The 20262-nt window shown below is 62.0% G+C and overlaps 3 protein-coding genes across 5 annotated transcripts in view; 2 read left to right on the forward strand and 1 right to left on the reverse strand.

Moving 5' to 3' along the window:
- Positions 1-1864, reverse strand: part of ANKMY1 (ankyrin repeat and MYND domain containing 1) — a 41930-nt gene extending 40066 nt beyond the window's left edge. For 2 of the 3 annotated variants that reach the window (XM_032857657.1, XM_032857659.1), the window contains exons 1-2: positions 1832-1864; positions 1089-1260 (exon numbers count right to left, since the gene is read on the reverse strand). In XM_032857657.1, coding sequence (XP_032713548.1) covers positions 1089-1243 — 155 coding nt within the window. In that variant the 5' untranslated portion in view covers positions 1244-1260; positions 1832-1864. Of the gene's footprint in view, positions 1-1088; positions 1261-1812 lie in introns of all 3 variants that reach the window. The other variant, XM_032857658.1, reaches the window with a different exon arrangement.
- Positions 1865-4975: 3111 nt separating this feature from the next.
- DUSP28 (dual specificity phosphatase 28) lies at positions 4976-6714 on the forward strand. The gene is made up of 2 exons (XM_032857660.1): positions 4976-5466; positions 5688-6714. The coding sequence occupies exons 1-2, from the start codon at positions 5065-5067 to the stop codon at positions 5844-5846; spliced, it is 561 nt and encodes a 186-aa protein (XP_032713551.1). The 5' UTR covers positions 4976-5064; the 3' UTR covers positions 5847-6714.
- Positions 6715-10127: 3413 nt separating this feature from the next.
- On the forward strand, positions 10128-19762 carry RNPEPL1 (arginyl aminopeptidase like 1). Its single transcript, XM_032857661.1, has 11 exons — positions 10128-10765; positions 13979-14119; positions 14534-14685; positions 15188-15304; positions 15440-15675; positions 15912-16025; positions 16257-16369; positions 16617-16725; positions 17749-17979; positions 18054-18196; positions 18760-19762. The coding sequence occupies exons 1-11, from the start codon at positions 10235-10237 to the stop codon at positions 19045-19047; spliced, it is 2175 nt and encodes a 724-aa protein (XP_032713552.1). The 5' UTR covers positions 10128-10234; the 3' UTR covers positions 19048-19762.
- The last annotated feature ends 500 nt before the right edge of the window (positions 19763-20262 follow it).

Below are 20262 nucleotides of genomic sequence, written 5' to 3' on the forward strand. Positions count from 1 at the left end.
TTCAACAAATAGGAACGAAAGGAAATGTTCCTTTAAAAAACAAATGGAGATATTTTAAGATCAATCAGGAACATCATTAACACAACCAGTCAGCTCCAAGGACTGCAACAGGGTCCCCAGAGATGGCCAGCTGGCAAGGTGAACAAGGGCTTGGCCACACAGTTCTGCCACCAGACTGGTCCCTTCCCCTCTTGTGACTCAGCAACTTGCCTCCTCTGCAAAAGGGGGGGTTCTGTCAGTCCGCTCAGACTATTGCAAAGCCCCACAGACTGGGGGCCTTGGACCGCACACATTTGTTTCTCAGTCTGGAGGGGGCCCTGAGGCTGGGGGTGCCTGCAGACTCCGTTCCTGATGAAGGCCAGCTTCCTAGTTCACAGACGGCACCTGCTCACTTGTGTCCTGGTGAGGCCAAGAGGGAAAGCTTTAGCTTCTTCCTCTTCTTATGAGGGCAGTAATCGTACCATGGGACCCCACGACCTCATCTAAATCTACTCCCTCCATCTCCAGCGCTGGGTGGGGGGCATGGAGGACAGCTGATCCGTGGGAGGGTGTGCTGGGCTTCTGGTGACAAATGCAAGTCACCATGACATTGGGGGTGAGGCCTTTAACATGGATTCTGGCGCTGGGGAAGAGCCAGGGAGACACAGTTCAGTCTGTACCAGGGACAAATACAATAGGATTACAGGGTGGGTTTCACAGGAGGCCAAGATAAGGCTCTGATGGCAGCGTCTGGCCCAAAGTAGACCTTCTCATGGTTATCATACTGTGAAGAAGCTGTGCCAACTTGGGAAGGCCACAGTATAAAGCCAATGTTCCTAAGGCCATGAGGAGGTGACACAGAAAGGCAGAGTGGGCGAGCTAGGAGGACTGTGCAGACATCAGGCAGGGGGCTCCTTACCAACTGTTGTAATTTTCCTCAGTGGTTGCTGATACAACGTTAAGGTTTTCGTATCTCTCCAGAGAGGAGTTTTCAGGAGCAAAATAACTTTTAGCGGTTTTTAACACCTGCCCCAATGCTGGATCCCAGCTAAGTGGTCCCCAGGGTCAGGCAGGAACCACCCCTTGGGATCCCCCACCCCACTCCACACCTTTTGGTAAAGAGCATCTCCATTGTCCTGGACCTCTCCAGGGTTCCCTGGTCCTGGATGGCAGCAGGCACGACGCCCCTCCCCACCGGCTGATTTTCATAGATGTTAAAATCTGGGATTTCGAAATAGAAGGCTGAGGAATAACTATTCTCCATGCCTCTCGTCTTCGAACCTGGAAGCAAAGCCATGGACCCACATTCGCCCTCAGGGCTCCTGGCGATGTCCAGGGACTGACCCACAGCCCCCATCCGCCTCAGAGAAACAAAGCCCCCTCCCCCTAACCTAGATACCCCATCCTATTGGGAACTCCCGGAGAAACCTTCGCCAGCGCCCCTAGGGAGTCCCGGTCCCTCCCGGGCGGCAGGAACCACATTAAGGGCGGGGAGCCACCCTCCCACGACCTCTTAGGGTCCTGTGTTGGGCTCAGTATTATGCCTGCTAATGGCCCCAGAGGGGCCACAAACAGCGGGCGCCCCCTCCCCCACGGGCCTCTGGAGCCAGCCCGCGAGGATGGGCCAAGTGCAGGGACGCGGCCCTCGCCGGACCTCACACTCACAGCCTCTCAAGCCCGCCGGGTCCCAAATAGCCTGCCTGCCCCGGGCCCGGGGGTCAGAGGGCCAGTCCCAGGGGACGTCTGGTGCCACGCACGGGCCTCCGCCGCCGCCGCCCACGAGCTCCGCGACACGGAGCTCCCCGCGCTCCCGCTGGGATCCCGACCGCGCACCCCTGCCGCGGGGCCGCACCGAGGCTCGCAGAGCTCGCACCCAGCGTTCCTGTCGGCCCAGAACCGTCAGCTCAGAGAAGCCCCGCGCTGCGCCCCGCAGCCCAGAGCGTCGGGTTTCCCTGGAGACCGCTTCTAGGCCTCCGCCAATCCCCGCGCCCGGCCCGCCCAGGCCCCGCCCAGGGGCGTCCCTCTGTGACCTCACAGGGCCCCGAGCGCGCTCCCCCGCCGAGCCCCCCACGCTCCGGCGCTTGCTGGGCTTCCTTCTGAGTCCCGCAAGCCGCGCGGCGAGCCCGCCGGCCAAGTCTCCACCGCGGACCCCGACGTCCACGTCCGGCAGAGCACGGGGAGCAAGCTGTGGGACAGGGCCTCCCGGGGGTTAGCGCTAAAAGCTCCAACGCCTCCGGGAACAGAGCACGGGGACTGTGCGTGTGGGACACCGGAGGAAACCGAGGCACAGGGAGATTCGCTTGCCCAGCGCCGCGTGCCCGCACGCCGCAGAGCCAAGGTCTGATGGAGCTCTGCCAGACTCCAAAGCCGATTTTCGTCGGTTCCGTGCAAGTCTGTAGCAGACACGGAGCGGGAGCTGTCCGCTGCTGCGACAGGGCGACCGAGGGGCTCCAGGTCACGGAGACAAGGATTCGCTGTGTGGACCGAGGCGTCACTGGAGAAGACTGCGGAGGGACGAATCCTGGATAGGGTCTCAGGCGGCGCGGGAGCTCTCCAGAGAGAGCGCAGTGCAGGGAATCGGGCTAGGAAGCGGAGGCGCAGCAGGGGGAAACAGCTCAAGGGCTTTCTGCCACTGAAGCCATTGGAGGCTTTGAGAAGGGTGGGGCTCTCTTCTGGCGCCGGGCCTGGAATCCTCCGCCCAGGCTGCAAGGGGAGAGGGATACGCAAAGCCCAAGCCCAGTCCTTTCCCAGTGGCTAGATTCTGTCTAGGATTCTGGGGTGCTTCCTCCAGCCCTCTACCTCCCAATTCACCTCTTCTTTCATACCCACCTTGGTTCCTGGATCCCCTCTCTATTTACCTCTTATCTTTCCCCCTGAGGTCCCATCTCTCTGCCACACTCCAATTGCGGGTTTGGGAATTTAAAGCACAAATTAGACTGTCTTTAAAATTCCTTTGGGGGGCACCTAGATGGCTCAGTGGGTTAGGTGTCTTTGATTCTTGATTTCTGCTCAGGTCAGGATCTCAGGATGGTAGAATCGAGAGTCCCCCCACATGGGGCTCTGTTCAGCGCAGAGCCTGCTTTTTCCTCTACTCCTCTCCCCATTTCCTGCTCTTTCTCTCTAAAATAAATAAAATCTTTTAAAAAAAATAAAATTCCTTTGCTATGGAAAGAGAAAGAGGGACGCCTGTGTGGCCCAGTCTGTTAAGCGGTCCTGGAATCAAGCCCCACTTCAGGCTCCCTGCTCAGTGGGAAGCCTGTTTCTCCCTCTCCCACTTCCCCTGATTGTGTTCCCTCTCTCGCTGTCTCTGTCAAATAAAATCTAAGAAAGAAAGGAAAGAAAGAAAGAAAGAAAGAAAGAAAGAAAGAAAGAAAGAAAGAAAGAAAGATGGTAAAGTCCTACAAACTTGGTAAACCATACCAATCTGTTGCAGGTTGAATGGCATCCCCCAAAACATTAAGCTTAAATCCTAAACCCTGGTACCTGTGAATGACCATATATGGAAACAGAGTATTTGCAAATAATCCAAGAGGTCATACTGGATTAGGATGTGTCTTGAAGTAAATGGCTAAGTGTCCTGAAGAGGGAAATTTAGAAAACCCAAACAAAAAGGGAAAAATAAACTTCTGTTGTTTTAAGCTACTGAGTTTGTGATGCTTTGTTACAAATGAATCAGAAAAAAAGTTTACTATTAGAATAAAGCAAAGTGCAATATCATTGTATACAGGGTTGCAAGACAGCTACTTTCACTGAAACCAATCCAGGAAAGACATCCAGGAATGACACGGGCCATCAGAAAAACCTGAATAAGTCTTCTTACTCATGTCAACATTAAATGATGTGGGTTTTTTTTTAATATATATTTTTTAAAGATTTTATTTATTTGACAGATCACAAGTAGGCAGAGAGGCAGGCAGAGAGAGAGGAGGAAGCAGGCTCCCCACCCAGCAGAGAGCCCGATGCGGGGCTCGATCCCAGGACCTTGAGATCACGACCTGAGCCAAAGGCAGAGGCCTTAACCCACTGAGCGACCCAGGCGCCCCTAAATGATGTGTGTGTTTTAATTTATTCGAGAGACCACGAACAAGCAGCAGGGGCAGTGGTGTCTGGCAGAGGGAGAGGGAGGAGACTCCTGGTTAAGCAGGAAATCAATTCGGTGCTCAGCTCCAGGACCTGGGACTCTAGGATCCTGACCTGAGCTGAAGGCAGACGACAAACCACTGAGCCACCCAGGAGCCCCTAAACGATGTTAGTTTTTAAAAGTTAGAGTGATGATCCAAAAATTAGGAAAAATTAAAACCCTTGTATTTGAAGAAATGATGAAAATTTAACAGCAAACAGTTTCATTTCATATGAACCGTGTTTTACAGTAAAAGGGAAAATAAAATGCATAAATTACAAAGGGCAATTAGGAAGCAGAGAAAAGGGAACAAACAAAGCTGTACTAAAAGGCACCTCGGCCGGCATTACAATTATTAGTTCCTAAGAAGAAGCGAAGCCAGGCAGCCTACCAACCAAACGATACGGAGGACAGGACCCCTGTGCTCCGCACGGTAGCTGGAAAAGAAGCCCACCTCCCCGAGCCCAGCCGGGGCCCTGCTGCCCGCCCCCCTCCACGGCCAGACCGCTCCAGGACAGGTGCCCACGTCTGTGAGCCACCCCCTATCCCCAACGCCCAACGCCCAACCCCGGGAGCAGAGTCAGGCATTGCAGCTCTAGAAGCCCAGCCCCGCAGGTCCGCCCCGGTTGCGGCCTGCCCAGCCCAGCAAGCCGGAGAGAACGCCGCGCTCCCGCGCGGGACTGCACCTCCCCGGCCTCCGCGTCCCCCAGGGACCGCCCATTCAACACCACGTTCCGGCCCCGCCCGCCACGCTGCAGCCAATCCCACTCGCCCACCCGCCCACGAACCCAGCCAATGGCCACCACCCCCAAACGCAGCCAATCAGAAGACGAGCCCGCCCTGCCCGGCCAATGCGGAGGCGGCCAGGGCCCTGCGGGTGGGACCCTCAAAGGCCTTTAGGACCCCGGGGGTGCCCCACGGGCCGCCCGAACGCCTAAACTCGTGCTGCGACTCGGGCGCGGGTCATGGACCCGGGACCAGCCGACCGCCGCGAGGTCCCCGGGGTGGCCTCGCCCGCGCCGCCGCCGTTCGTGTGCGTCGCCCCCTCGCTGTTCCTCGGGACTGCACGTGCCGCGGCCGCGCCGGAGCTGCTGGCGCGCGCGGGAGTCACCCTGTGCGTCAACGTTTCGCGCCAGCAGCCCGGCCCGTGCGCGCCCGGGGTGGTCGAGCTGCGCGTGCCCGTGTTCGACGACCCGGCCGAGGACCTGCTGGCTCATCTGGAGCCCACCTGCGCCGCCATGGAGGCCGCGGTGCGCGCCGGCGGCGCCTGCCTGGTCTACTGCAAGAACGGCCGCAGCCGCTCGGCCGCAGTCTGCACCGCTTACCTCATGCGGCACCGCGGCCTCAGCCTGGCGGGGGCCTCCCAGGTGGGGCGGACCGTCCAGGTGGGACGGGCCTTCCAGATGGGGCGGGCCTCGCAGGTGGGGCCGGCCGTCTAGGTGGGACCGGCCGTCTAGGTGGGACCGCCTCCCATATCGGGCTGGCCTCCCAGGTTGGTGGGGGGCCGTCCAGGTGGGGCCGGCCTGTCGGGGGTAGGGGCGCAGAGGACCTTGTGGCGCTGCGTTCAACCTCTGCCTCTCGTACCCAGGTGGTGAAGAGCGCCCGCCCAGTAGCCGAGCCCAATCCGGGTTTCTGGACTCAGCTGCAGAAGTACGAGGAGGCTCTGCAGTCCCTGCCCCGCCTGTCCATGGAGCCCTCGGGACCGTGCTCCGGAACGGGAGGAGATGAGCTCCAGAATGAGCCCTAGCCCTTCAGTCCTTGGAGAGGAGCCAGCCCCGAGTGCGGGGCGCATGGAATTAGAGGTAGTTGAAGCGCCGACCAGAGGGGGTCTTTGTCCTCCTTCCTGTGGCACAGAATTTTCATTTTCTGCTTCTTCCTGAAATGCAGCTCGAGCCCGTTTTACAGTACTGCGGGTTTGTGTCTCCTGAAGAGGGGACTGGAAGTGTCCCTTCCTCAGTCAGCAGGTTTACCAGACAGGGCTTCGGTCAAGAAAATCAAAACCACGTGAGGAAATTTAGGCAGAAAGGTATTTAATACACAGAGCAAGGCCAGGGAGCCAAGGTCAGAAGGTAGGAAAGTACAGGAGTCAGGGAGACCCCTTCCCTCTCCCTAGTCCTGGTTGCCTGTCACTCTGATGTGGGCAACTCCTGGGAGGACATCAGCTCTGCTGGCAAAGCCTGTGCCTGCCACCTGTTGGAGCCATAGGGCTTGCCCCAAATCTCACCTGGTCCCATCAGAATCCAGCATGGGACCCAGGCCTGGAAATGCTGCAACACAGGCCGGGATGTGAGGCTGCCTGGTGACAACCCAGCACCTGTGCCCGCTTCCGGCCGTACTGACCTCACAGCTTCCACAACAGCACCGAGCCCTGGCCTCATGTCACAGTTGCACTCACCACCTGTGCATCTGAGCCTGTGGCTTCAGACACATCTCACCTGCATCCTGGGGTCTACAGGCTGTCGTAGAAAAGTAATCACCATCGACACCCTTAATTAAATAAGATGGGGTGGAGGTAAACCGGGTTACAATGTGAATTACAGATAATACAGCCCCTGGTTAATATATGCCTCCCTATACACATCAAGGTAATTAATAAAATACCGTAATTAGTGTTTTTTGTTTCCCATCCCCACTACTCATGTTATGTTCTTCTCCTCAGCCTGCACCTCGCTGGTCCTGGTCTTTCCTGGTGAGGTGATTCAAGGCTCCATTCCAAAGGGCCCTGGGTGGCCCTGCCTGGGGCTATGGCTTCCCTCATGTCCTCAGCGGGGAGGACGGGAGGCATTGGGAGAACGTCCCAAGCTCAGCACACTCCTCCTGGCCCCAGCCCTCTTGCTCCTTCAAATCGGGACCAGTCACTGTACCCAGTCCAGCAGCCCCTCATGTGCATGGTTGCCTCCATGGCCTGAAGAGCCTGGAATGGCCAGGTGGTGTCTCAGCCTGCCATCTTGGGGGACACCTGTGTCACTGGGGAGAAGCGTTGTAGCTGGGAACAAAACCTAGGACCCAGCAGAGCCCGGAGTTTTGGGGATGGGACGCTCACAGCTTGTGAGTAAGACACTGGGATGGATGTGAAAGGGGCCCCCTCTCCCCGCCGCCGTTAGACCTGCACCTGGGTCCTGACTATGGCAGGAATGACACCCTCTGTCGGTCCCTGGCTGCAAGCATATACCACACATTGTAGGCCAACACCCAGCCCCTTGCAGTGTCACCAGTCACCAGCTCCCGCCCCCGAATGCTGCTCCTGTCATGACCCATTTGCAGCTCACCTCGGCCAAGCCACCTTCTACCACCTTCTACAGGACTTGCCGGCTGCCTCTCTCCAGGCCCCCCAGTGCTCACATCGCGTTGCCGCCAACCCTTTCCATAAGGAAGCTGCCATCACTGTCTCCACTCGGCAGGCAAGGCTACAGTGGCTTAGAGGTGAGCCGAGCAGTTTCCCAGGACCTGAGTCCAAGTTTTTAACCCAGCACGCTCACAGCATCTTTGCTGGGACACCCTCCCACCGCTGGCTGGCTGATGTGGCTCTGGGTAACGAAGGTGCAAGGGTGACAGTGCTGGGCCGGGTTGAAAGACATCTGTGGGCTGCATCAGTGTTTTACCCACTGGTTCTGTTGGAGACGCTCTCACCAGAGGCCCCATTCTCCTGAGGACCTCTGCCTCCCTCCACGTCCGCCTCCCAGCAGGTAAGGCCAGGGACCTGCCCCCTCCCAGGCACAGTGCCCCTTGGAGGGGGGTGCCAGTCCATGAGCATTAGGGGAAGGCTGGGCATAGGCAGTGTCTACTACTTCAGCCCACCCAAGCCAGCGAGGATTTGATCACCAGAAGACAGTTTCCGTGGGAGAGACCCCAGCGTCTGATAGCCCTGATTCCGCCTTCGTCTCCCTGGGTCAGGTCCGGGTGGAGAGAGGGGAGAAGTGCATTGCAGCTGCTTCCAACCTCCCTCCCCTAGACAGTGGCTTTCCAGAAGGCTGGAGGGCAATGCTGCCTCCTGCTGCAGGGGAACAGACTGGCTACAGGGAAGGGGCTGTGTTGAAGACACTGTCCCCTGCAGGACAGAGACAGGGTGGAGACTGAGGACAACCACACCCCTCCACCTGTGGGCCTCACAGTTCACAAGGTGCCTAAGTGGGCTGACTTTGGTCCCACAAAACAGCTTTGTTTGCTCTAAAACTGGCTTGTTTTTGTTCCTTTCATAAATGGGTAGCAGGCACCCCCACCCCAGGAGAAGTGGGGTGTAACAGCTGTGGACCAGCTAGGCTGCCACACTCCACCCGTCCTGTGTGCAGAGTTGACCTTGGGGAGATACGCAGGGCCCTCCAGCAGAGAAGGGATGAGATGTAACCCCTGCTTCTCCAAGTTCAGGGAACTGGGAAGACAGGAAGCCCCTGATGGCTTCTGAGGGCACGGGTTGTTGGTCAACCTGACTGAAGGGACGAGGGCAGGCTCATCTGGGTACCTACGTGTAGTCCTGATGCTCCTCCAGCCCCAGCCAACTGGCCTGGGGAAGGGGCTCAGAGAAGCTCCTAAATCTGGGAGTACAATCTAAAACCCTCTGCCCAGCGCCTCAGGACTGTGCCACGTGGGCAGGCGCTGGGCCATGTGAACTTAGGACCAATCAGACCCCAGCTCTCTCCTCTTTTGAGTCTTAGACATAGAATTGATCTCCTCTTCCAGGTGACTACGGGAGCCCTGGGGTTCCTGGGGTTGTGTTACCCCAGCTAAGAGGATGCATGGGAAAATTAAAGCAATGCTTCAGTGCAAGTACTCCACACTGGTGGACATGGTCCTCCTTCCCACCAACCATCCCTCCCACCGCTCCCCTGCTCCCACGGAGGAAGGCAGGCGCCACCGCATGGGTTATAGGCAGAGACAGAGTCCAGAAGGATTAAATGCTACTCCGGGATGAGCAGAGGAGAGCGGTGTGTGAGACTCCTGGATGCCCTTCCAGGCCCCAGAACCCCTTTTCCCCGAAAATCGGAATTCTTCCATCATGATAACAGCACCATCTTGGTGGCCCCTCTCGTTTCATGGCTTCTAGTGGAGGCCTCCCTGGTGTGTAGCCCTCTCCTCCGGACCCTGGTCTCTGGACAGGACCCTGCAAGGTGGGGTGGGGAGCAGCGTGGATCCCTCTAAGGCCCCAGCATTCACCTGCTCCACCGGGGGGCCTCCAGGGCCCTGCAGCATTTTCTGTGCAGAAGGACTATCCACTCGGACCAACACAGTTGCCACTGGCCAGTACCCTACACACGTGTAGAGACCCTACACACGTGTAGAGACCCTGAAACCCTGCCAGGGAGGAACTAAAATTATTAATTGTATTTCATTTCAATCTAAACAGCCACACGTGGCTAGAACCACCTTATCAGATAGCACAGCCCTAAGGCCCCCAAGCTCCAGCATGGGCCACAACACAGACCACTGGTCTCATGGTGGGGGGTGGGGGGCGCGTGTATGCACCTCCTGGCTTTGAAGAAGCAGAGACTGCACTAGGCAGCCATTGCCCCCAGGAACCGGCCCACAGCAACCCTGAGGAGTCCGGGCAGAAGAGCACAGGGCTTGGGAGGCCGCTTGGGCAGCCGGTGACCCCAGGCCCCCGTGCGCCCTGGTCCTCCAGAACACAACACACCGGCACCCGCGCCCAGGACCCCCGGTCTGCTGGCCCACTGCGCGCACGTCGCCCCCGGTGCCCCGCACACAGCTCCCCCGGCTCCCAACCCGGCGAACCCCCCACATGGCCCGCGCACCGGCACATGCCGTCCCCCGCTCCCAGGTTTCCCACGCATGGCGCCTCCCGCTTCCCACTCCCCGGCCTGTCCCCAAGCAGAGCGCCCCTGGCATCGGGTCCCCCGAGCACGACGCCCCCGCCCGCCCCCGCCCGCCCCCGCCCCGGTCCCGTGCGCTCGGCGTCCCCGGCTCCCCCGGCCCGGCCCGGGCGCACAGCGCCCCCGGCGGCTGCCGAGCGGAGCCCGAGCGGGGCGGCGCACGGCACGGGGCCGGGCCGGGCGGCTCCCGGCGCGACTTCCTGTTGTGCCTGCGCCCCGCCGCCGCCACCGCCGCCGCCCAGCGCCCCTTGCCCGCTGTCCGCGGCCCGGAGCGGCCGCCGCCCATGGATTTCACCTAGCGCGGCCGGCTATGGCGGCGCAGTGCTGCTGCTGCAAGGCGCCCGGCGCCGAGGCCGCGCCCGCCCGCCCGCCGCCGGAGCCGCCGCCCGCCCTAGACGTGGCCTCGGCCTCCAGCGCGCAGCTCTTCCGCCTCCGCCACCTGCAGCTGGGCCTGGAGCTGCGGCCCGAGGCGCGCGAGCTGGCCGGCTGCCTGGTGCTCGAGCTGTGCGCGCTGCGGCCCGCGCCCCGCGCGCTCGTGCTCGACGCGCACCCGGCCTTGCGCCTGCACTCGGCCGCCTTCCGCCGCGCCCCCGCCGCCGCCGCCGCCGAGCCCCCCTGCGCCTTCGCGTTCGCGGCCGCCGGGCCCGGGCCCGCGCCGCCGCCGCCGCTGCCCGCTTTCCCCGAGGCGCCCGGCGCTGAGCCCGCCTGCTACCCGCTGGCCTTCAGGGTGGACCCGTTCACCGACTACGGCTCCTCGCTCACTGTCACGTTGCCGCCCGAGCTGCAGGCGCACCAGCCCTTCCAGGTCATCCTGCGCTACACCTCGACGGACGCCCCAGCCGTGAGTCCGCGGGGCCAGGGCTCAGGGTGGTCTCCAGGCGGCCTCTCCCCGCGCTGCCTGCCAAGGGGGCTCTAACCCGCGGTCTGCCCCTGGGGCACCTGCAGAGAGGGCGGAGCCAGCCCAACCCCAGGGAGCCTGCGGCCTCCGGCCTGGCACCCTCCACCTGGCCCCGGAGTCCTGTTCAGGTGCCCACAGTGATTTCCAGCGGATGCCTGGGGAGTTTTTAGGAGCCTTAGAAACAGTGAGAGTCCTGGTGCTGGCCCAGTGGAGGGGGAGCAAGGGACAGCTCCCAGGGAGACCTCTCCTTTCAGTAGTGCTGGGGTTGACCCTGTCCTGGGACGAGGACAGCTTCCAGTGGCTACGAGCCAGTCCAGACCTCTGCTGGAGCCTGGAACCAGGGGCGGGCTGGTGGGTGGTGTCAGAGGTACAAGGGCCTCGGTGTGACCTAGGTCTTCAGAGCACCCCGGGGGCAGCTGATCTGCTCTCTGGAGGTGGCATGAGAGACTGAGCTGCCAGAGCCACACAGGGTCCGGCTTGCCTCTGTGCCTTGGGCCTTGTGGGTGAGGACTGGCAGGGACTGCAGCCGGATGTCCCCGCAGATAGGCACGTGGACTCTGCAGGGCTTTGGGCGCCCAGCACCCACCGCCCCATAGGCTCTGCCAGAAAGCCCGGGTGGCTCAGGTCTGCCACAATGAGGCCCTTAAGACAGAGCAGGCCCTTTCAATCCTGCAGCATGGAGCCTGCCTGGGTTCCCATGTGGACAGCACACATGCGACACCGCTCTCCCCTCACAGATACAGCATGCATGCAGCTCTGGGAGGCCCTGGGGGTTCCATCTGTCACTGTCTGTAGCATGCAAAGGGACAGGTGGGGTGGTGGCATCTGGCCAGGAGCCACCAAGGTGACATCCGGATGGGAAGAGCTTGGACCAGATGCACACCTGTGGGCTTCCTGTGTGATTCCCTGGAACCCTCAGCAGTCCCCACCACCATAGTGCCTGCCCTGAGCTCCCCCGAGTGTGCCAGTTTGCTGGCCTGCTTAGTTGGCCCCTGCTGCCTGCGCAGGTTATCTGGGGCTCTGACGGGTGGCAGATGTGTCTCCCGCATGGCAGTGAGAACACAGACACGTGCTTCTCCCTGACCTCAATCTGGGAGCTTGCAGCCTTTGCGTCTGGTCCATTCAAGACCATGACCAACAGAACGGTGGGGCCAGGACCCACGCCAGGCCACTGGAGATCGGGGCAGGCCAGTGAGAGCAGCCGTCATCCCTGGGTGACTGGAGCAGAGAGGGGCGTCATGGTCCCCACAGAGGTGCAGCTGTGGGCATGGGGACTAGGGGCATGGCCCGCCAGCTGGGTCACTTGCAGAGGATGGAGGCTCTGGCCTCTGACCCCAGGCCCCCACAATCCTGCAGGAACACCTCAGGGCTCAGGCTCTTCCTCTCCCTAGCTCGTTCTAGGACTCAGGCCTAGATCCCTAAACCTGTCCCAGTGCCAGGTGAGGCTGCAGCTTCCTGGGAGTGGGGACCCACCCCTCCAGAGGCAGTTTATCTCTTGCATCCCATTCCTGAACACCATACCCTGCCCCCACCCCAGCAAGAACAGCTTTCTTCCTGCCCTGCAGCATCCAGAGTCAGCAGCCTCCCCCTTCACCAGCCCCTTGGACCCTGCACCCTGAAAGAATTTGGCGGCTCACCTCCGGGGCCGGGCCTTGCCTGCCTGGAGGTCTGCGCCAGCCCCCCACTCCCAGGGAGGACTGTGGCCCCCGTTGGTCTCAGCTAGGCTAAAGAGAGAGCAGTGCTGGCTGGGCCCTCTGGCTGGGCTGAGAAGTGGATGCTGGTGGTGGGGACAAAGAGCCTGAGCCGGACACAGCCTGCGGATAGCCCCAAGGAAGGGAGGGGTCAGTGGGAGGAGAGGCTGTGGTGGGAGAGGGTCTGGGGGACTGTGGGCACCTATCCCCAGCATGGGCCAAGGACCACCTGAAGCAGGATCTGCTGCAGTCTCCTTAACGCGGATTCCTGGGTGCTAGCCCCTGGCAGTTCTGGGGCGGGGCCCAAGACTCTGCAGTTTCGAACAGGCTCCCCGGACAGGCCTTTGGTGCAAATGGGGCAGCCTGGGGTGGGGGTTGGGGGGTCATCAGAAAAGAATATACAACTGCCGGCTTCCCAAAGTGAGGGGACAGAGACGTAGCAGCCAAAAGGAAGTTTCCAAAAGAAACTGGTAAACACTGGCCAGGAGTCTGGCCGGAACCAGATAGGCAGCCCTGCACGGTCTGGAAATCCACCTGGGTCCGTGGTCTGTGGTGGTGGTGCAGGGGAGGGGGGTGGTGGCCCCTCCTGGGTCTGGTGGTCTACCGCTCCTGCGATCTCAGCATGAACCACTGCAGGGGTCCCACAGCCATGGATTCCATGGGCTCATCACTTGCAGAGGCTGGGTGGGGGGGGTGCTTCCTGGGTGGAGGCTTGTGTGCTTGGTCACTGGAGCAGACAAGGAACAATCTAGTTTGCTCCAGTGATCACATGCCAGCAGAGGGGAATGTGGGGAGAACAGAGTCAGGGGGCCACACGTAGGCCCCAGCAGCCCTCCCGTGGCCACTCCTGGCCCGCCCAGCCCATCCTTTCCAAGTGCCTGGTCCCATGCTCGGGGGTGGCCCTGGGCTCAGGAGCTCCCTTCCGGTATGTGGGGTCATCAGGAAGCACCGGTTTCTCCCATGTTCACGTTCTCGGCTCCCTTTCCTTGCTGCCAGCCTGTAAGAAATTGGACTTGAGCCTTTGACACTGCTTCAGTTTCCCTTCAGAAGCTTGGACGAGGGGCTGGGGCCAGGAGACCCCCTGGGCTGGCTCCTGGGTGCCCAGCCTCCTGCTGGCCGAGTTCTGGGTCCACTAAGGGCTGGGTAGGTGACGGTGACCAGGAGCGGCTGTTGGCCCTGGAGGAGCCCAAGCAGGCCATCTCTTCCCGGGCCCTCGCTGTCTTCCTCTCCATCTGCTGCCCCCAGAAGTTCTGGGCCAAGAAGCCTGAGCAGGACCACAGGTTTGGGGCCGCTCATAAGGCCCTGCTCTTTCCTGCAAACTTGCCCAGCTTCCTGGAGTGAGGCATGGTTGGCAGGGGGGGTCCTGGCATCCCCATGTGACCCTTTCCGGGGACAGGGGCCCTGGTGCCTCGCTGTGGTGGGGAAGGTGGCCCCGGCTGATGGCCTGCCCACCGCCTGCCTGCAGATCTGGTGGCTGGACCCTGAGCTGACCTATGGCAACGCCAAGCCCTTCGTCTTCACCCAGGGCCACTCGGTGTGCAACCGCTCCTTCTTCCCCTGCTTCGACACGCCCGCGGTCAAGTGCACCTACTCGGCTGTTGTCAAGGTCAGCATCCCGCGGCCTGGCCTGCCTACTCACCACCCTCCAGGAAGGAGCCCAGTGTGGGAGGGGGCAGTCAGAGATGGGTTGCCAGCAGAGCGTGGGGGCTCTTTGTGATGAGAGGTGCCCTGACGGGGATGTGGCTGTCCAGCCCAGGTCGCAGGGCTCCATGTCGGGGATGTGGGGCTCCCTGCAATGGATATGGGGTTTCCTGACCTAGGGTGTGGAGCTGCCATAGGTCACCCTGACAGGGGGCATGGGATTGCCCGTCCTGGATAGGGCGTGCCCTGTTGGAGGATGTGGGGTTCCTAGTCGTGATCTGGGGTTCCCTGGCCCGGGTTGTAGGGTTTTCCACCAGAGCGTGGGGTTCCCCATCCAGGACGCAGGGTGCCCTGATGGGTGGGGGCTCCTCGCACGCAGGCCCCGTCGGGGGTGCAGGTGCTGATGAGCGCCACGCAGAGCACCTACGTGGAGGAGGAGGGCGTCTACCGCTTCCACATGGAGCACCCCGTGCCCGCCTACCTCGTGGCCCTTGTGGCCGGGGACCTCCAGCCAGCAGACATCGGGCCCAGGTAGGGCCACTGCTGCTCGCTTCCTGCGGTGGCTGCCGCGGGGGGAGCCCAGGCTCTGGGGAAGTCCTGCCACGGGTGGGGCACGGGGCCTGCATCTGTGGCTGCCCCGGGGGGACCCCGCAGCATGGGGCCTTGTCTTGCCTCAGCCAGAGCCCATCCCTGCCAGGGCCCTCGCACCTGCCCATTCCCAACCCAGAAGCTGGGGGCTCTTGGCCTCCTCAGGGCCCCCCTCAAGCCTGTCCCCCTGCCGGAGCCGCACCACAGCCCCACGCACCCTCCAGCTTGGGCGGGTTTTTTCAAGTCAGTGATGGAAGAATCCCAGCCCCCAAGTCAGCATGTGTCTTGGCCGTTGCCATGGGAAGGGCCTGCAGGGGGGCGGGGGAGGGACGGGTAGCCCTCGAGTGAGGCGGGGCATTTGGGCCCATAGCAGAGGGGACACCTGGTTGGGGAGTTGGTTTGGGGGGCCGGTCAGCCTCTGCCCGCCCTCTCTGCCCTGTGATAGGAGCCGGGTGTGGGCCGAGCCGTGCCTCCTGCCTACGGCCACCAGCAAGCTGTCGGGTGCCGTGGAGCAGTGGCTGAGCGCAGCCGAGCGGCTGTACGGACCGTACCTGTGGGGCAGGTATGTCTCGGGGAGGCAGAGGGCAAGTCCAGCCCTCCCAAGGGGTGAACGGGGGCCTACTGGGGAGGAAGAGCCACACACCACCCAGGCCCACAGCGGTGTCGTGTCATCTGCCCACCCTCCCACCCCGAGCAGGTACGACATTGTCTTCCTGCCCCCCTCCTTCCCCATCGTGGCTATGGAGAACCCCTGCCTCACCTTCATCATCTCCTCCATCCTGGAGAGTGACGAGTTCCTGGTCATCGATGTCATCCACGAGGTGGCCCACAGCTGGTTCGGCAACGCGGTCACCAATGCCACGTGGGAGGAGATGTGGTTGAGCGAGGGCCTGGCCACCTACGCCCAGCGCCGTATCACCACCGAGACCTACGGTACTGCCTGTGACCGGCCCTGGGCGGTGGGGTAGGGTGGGGGTAGGGAGGGCTCGTAGCAGGAAGCTGGTGCCACCAAGGGGCTGAGAGCCCAGCCTGTCCCCCAGCATGCGTGTGTCCAGCAGGGTGGCCTTGGGTCTGCCCCATGAGGCTCAGGGTGGGGAGCCGCTGGGGCAAGTTGCCTCAAACTTGCCCAGGTGCTCAGGCTGCCTGCACTGTCCCCCTGTCCCGTCCAGGGGCTGCCTTCACCTGTCTGGAGACAGCCTTCCGCCTGGATGCCCTGCACAGGCAGATGAAACTCCTTGGGGAGGACAGTCCAGTGAGCAAGCTGCAGGTCAAGCTGGAGCCAGGTACCCACTCCCACCAGGCCTCGCCCCAGGCCCTGCAGACATCACCCTGCAGAGCTTTATCCTGCCACCCCTTGCTTTCTCTGGCCAGAGTGTCTCTGGCTGAATCCCTGCCAAGGCCAGGCCAGGCTGCTCCACAGCACGTGACACCCCCCCACCAGGTCCCCCTCCCCATCCCGGGAGACCTGTTTGGGGTAGGGACACTGCCCAGACCCATGGGTATTCCCCTTGCAGGGGTGAACCCCAGCCACCTGATGAACCTGTTTACTTACGAGAAGGGCTACTGCTTTGTGTACTATTTGTCCCAGCTCTGCGGAGACCCCCAGCGCTTCGACGACTTTCTCCGGGTAAGCAGCGCTCTCCCCGGGACAGGCCCTGCCCTCTGCCCACCTCGAGCTCCTCCCCACCTCCCAGGGCTGCCTCCTGTCCTGGGTGCAGCAGGGCAGGACACCACCTCCTCCCTCTAGCTCCCTCTCTGTTTCAGCCACTTGGCCAGGCCCATACGGCCACACAGTGCCTCTGTGCCCACCCGGCTCTGGTGGGGGATGGTGTGCCCAGCCCCCAGGCCTGCTGAGCCCTGCTCTACCTGTGTAGGCCTATGTGGAGAAGTACAAGTTCACCAGCGTGGTAGCTCAGGATCTGCTGGACTCCTTCCTGAGCTTCTTTCCAGAGCTGAAGGAGCAAAGCGTGGACTGCCGGGCAGGTGAGGCCCACCGCCTGCCCTATGTCTGTGGCCAGCTGGCCCTCAGCCAACTGGGGGAGCAGAGGGGATGTGAGGATAGCAGAGAGATTTACTGCACAGGCTGCCGCTTCTGCCTAGGGAAAGGCCCCCTGGGTTCAGCTGTCCCTCCTTCAGCTGGATGGTGTGAGCCTCACACTGGGACACCATGGATACGGAGAGGAGCCTGTGCTTCCTATCCTGGTGGGGCCCAGGAGGCTTCTCTGAGGAGGCACCATTTAGGTCAAGCAGACTGAGTTAGGCAGTATGTGCAAAGGGCTTGGGGTATGGTTGCTTGGGTAGAGGGAGGTTTGCGTTGGAGCTGTCTGAGGCCTGGCCCACCTGTGTGATGCCCATAAAGATGTCTCTGGGGCTCCAAGGGCTGGGGTCCAAATCAGAGACTGGGGTCTGACATCTAGGGAGAGGCCAAGATTAGCTGGAGAGCAATGAGGTATGGCTGGTGGTCTGGACAAGGTGGCTCTGCTCTGGAAGGCTAATAAGTACACCAAGAGTTTTGGGGGGTGGGAGGGGTGGACAACACCTGCCCCCAGAGTGGCCCAGGGCTTTAGAGCAGACTGTCGGTTTATCAGCTGGCTGCTGGCCAGCCCCCTTATGGTGCAGACCACCCCCCATACACACCGACTCCTGCCATCACCGCCCCCCACCACACCCCCGGTGCCAAGGTTGGGTTTAAAGTGCCTCACTGTTTGGTATCCATGAGAGGCATGGAGGGACAGGGGTACCTTATTCACCAACCTGATTCTTCTGCACCACCCCTTCATGCTCCTTCACAGAGGCCACTCCTGGCTCAATGTGGCAGGTGCCAGAGCTGACCCCAGCCTACCCTAGCTGCCTCTCCCTGGGGCTCCCAGGCCCTGGGACAGCCACACCCAGGGACACCCTTGGCATCTGGGGTCTCCTGGCTTGGGTGGGGACCCCAGGATGTTATCTCCCAGGCCTTGGGACAGTCACACCCAGGGGTACCCCAGGACGCTCTCTCCCCTATAGGGCTAGAGTTTGAGCGCTGGCTCAACGCCACGGGCCCCCCACTGGCCGAGCCAGACCTGTCTCAGGGATCCAGCCTGACCCGGCCCGTGGAGGCCCTCTTCCAGCTGTGGACCGCGGAGCCTCTGGACCAGGCAGCCGCCTCAGCTAGTGCCATCGACATCTCCAAGTGGAGGACCTTCCAGACAGCACTGTTCCTGGACCGGCTCCTGGATGGGTCCCCGCTGCCCCAGGGTGGGTCCTACAGCTGCCAGGGTGGCTGGGGTGGGGTGTGCCTTCCCAACCCTGACCTGCCTGTGGCCGCACAGAGGTGGTGATGAGCCTGTCCAAGTGCTACTCGTCCCTGCTGGACTCGATGAACGCCGAGATCCGCATCCGCTGGCTGCAGATCGTGGTCCGCAACGACTACTACCCCGACCTGCACCGGGTCCGGCGGTTCCTGGAGAGCCAGGTGCGGGCCCCCTGCACAAGCACCCCCCCCACACACTGCCACCACAGCCTGGGCATCCAGGACAACCGGGTGGGGGACATGCAGGGTCTGGGCTGCCATGGGGGGTGGCACACCAGGTAGGAGGAGCGTGGACCCCATCAGTCCTCCAGAGGGAGAGCTGGGAGCATAGTCTGGAGGTCTAGGCCTCCGTGGCCCTAGGCCTGTAGGCAGTCCCATGTTTGACCTGGTTCCAGGGCTGTCTGAGGATCCCAGGCCTCCAGGGGCTCTAGACCCCCCCACCCCTGTTCCACACGGTTTGCCCCCCCCTCAGTGCCCCTGAGTCCAGGCTCCCTGGGAATGAGGCCTCTGCAGAAGGCCCATAGTGGTGTATGAGGTGAGAGGCCTTGGTGGCATGAGTGAGGGCAGTGCAGGTCTGGGCAGGCGGTGGGGGCCGGGCTGTGGGGGGGACGGGAACCTGGCTGGTATTGGGGGTGGGGCTGGGGTGGGAGCTGGCTGGCAGGCTCGCTGTGGGGGGCAGGGCGGGCTGGGGCGGGGCCAGGGCGATAGTGTGCCCACCTCCCCAGATGTCCCGCATGTATACCATCCCGCTGTATGAGGACCTCTGCACCGGCGCACTCAAGTCCTTTGCCCTGGAGGTGTTCTACCAGACACAGGGCCGGCTGCACCCCAACCTGCGCAGGACCATCCAGCAGATCCTGTCCCAGGGCCTGGGCCCCAGCGCCGAGCCTAGCGTGGAGCAGGCCAGTGCCGGAGCGGACTCGGAGGTGGACGCAGACACGCCGGCCCTGCTGCTTGGCGACGAGGCCCCCAGCAGCGCCATTTCTCTCAGGGACGTCAACGTGTCTGCCTAGCCCTGACCTCCCAGACACCACGATTGTGCCTTCTGCGGCCCGGGCATGCCTTGACTGTGCCTCGGCTCTGGCCAGGAGCTCCCTGGGGCCCATGCCCCCTCCTGCAGACTCTTCCAGGGACCTCCTCATGGCTGGCGCTGCCCGTGGACCTGGTCCCCCCAGCTCTCTTGCACTGCAGGCCCGCAGCAGCCAGCACACGCCATGCCTCCCTGTCTTGACACTGACCGCCGGGCACTGCCCTTGGGGTGATAGCCCCACAGTCCCCACGGCTACTGCCACACTGTGCCTTACATCTGCTGCGACGTCCAGGCTGCCCTGTCCCCATAGCGTGCCTCCACACCACGGAGCCCTGCACCCCACCCCGGGGGTCGGCAGACTCAGTTGGCCCCTGGCAGAGGACAAGGACACAGACATGCCCTTAGCATAGGGTCAGGGGACACTGAGGAGAGGGTGGACCTCCCTGGGGAGGGGTCCCCAGAAAGCCTTAGCCCCTCAGGGAACACGGGGTCCTGGGCCCCAGGGGAAGTGGGACAGGACAGTCTGTCTTGTGGCTGTAACACCCCACAGGGAAGAGGGCAGGTGGGGCTGGTGCTCTCTTTAGGCCCACCGTGCTGGGAGAGGCCTAGGGGCCCTGGCAGTCCAAGCTGGGCTACTGGGGGACCTCTGCAACAGGGTCACCATGACTGTCCCATTAAACCTCCACTCTGCAAACAACCTCCCAGCCTGGTCATCCGACTCATCTTCCGAGGGCACTGGGTTCCCCTGGGGTGGGGGCCAGGGTCTGTGCATGGCCTGTCCTCTGACGGGGAAGACTGAGGGGGCCAAAGGGTCTTCCTTGTGCTCCACCGCTCCTCAGTCTGCCTTCAGAGGCCCCAGATCCTGCCCTGCAGCCTGGGGTTTCAACCTGGAGTGAAAGCAGGGGTGTGTGGTGGGGGTGAGTTTGGTCTTGGATGGCCAGGTGTGAGGGGCCGCAGACATCCCGCACAGGTGCAGCAGAAGCTACCGCTACAGATGCAGCCCAGGAGGGGGAACAAGGCGGGGACTCCACTCAGGCGTCTGCCACTGCAGGTGACTGACTAAGCAGTGGGCTGTGGGAGCAAGGCAGCCACTGAGACCACAGGCTGAGCCCAGGTTCTGCTTACGATAGCACATGGGCTCAGCCTGATAGGGCAGCGCCACTGGCCAGTCCCAGGCCCAGAGCCCTGCTTTGGGACA

The sequence above is a fragment of the Lontra canadensis genome, unplaced genomic scaffold, assembly GCF_010015895.1.
Source record: "Lontra canadensis isolate GAN:19392208 unplaced genomic scaffold, GSC_riverotter_1.0 scaffold13, whole genome shotgun sequence".
NCBI lineage: Eukaryota > Metazoa > Chordata > Mammalia > Carnivora > Mustelidae > Lontra > Lontra canadensis.

Bases quoted from the DNA above. Each gene is read 5' to 3' on its own strand.
- DUSP28 (XM_032857660.1), top strand. From the start codon at position 5,065: ATGGACCCGGGACCAGCCGACCGCCGCGAGGTCCCCGGGGTGGCCTCG. The intron at 5,467-5,687 runs GTGGGGCGGACC...TCTCGTACCCAG, and splicing joins GCCTGGCGGGGGCCTCCCAG to GTGGTGAAGAGCGCCCGCCC.
- RNPEPL1 (XM_032857661.1), top strand. From the start codon at position 10,235: ATGGCGGCGCAGTGCTGCTGCTGCAAGGCGCCCGGCGCCGAGGCCGCG. The intron at 15,305-15,439 runs GTATGTCTCGGG...CACCCCGAGCAG, and splicing joins GGACCGTACCTGTGGGGCAG to GTACGACATTGTCTTCCTGC. The intron at 16,026-16,256 runs GTACCCACTCCC...TTCCCCTTGCAG, and splicing joins GCAGGTCAAGCTGGAGCCAG to GGGTGAACCCCAGCCACCTG.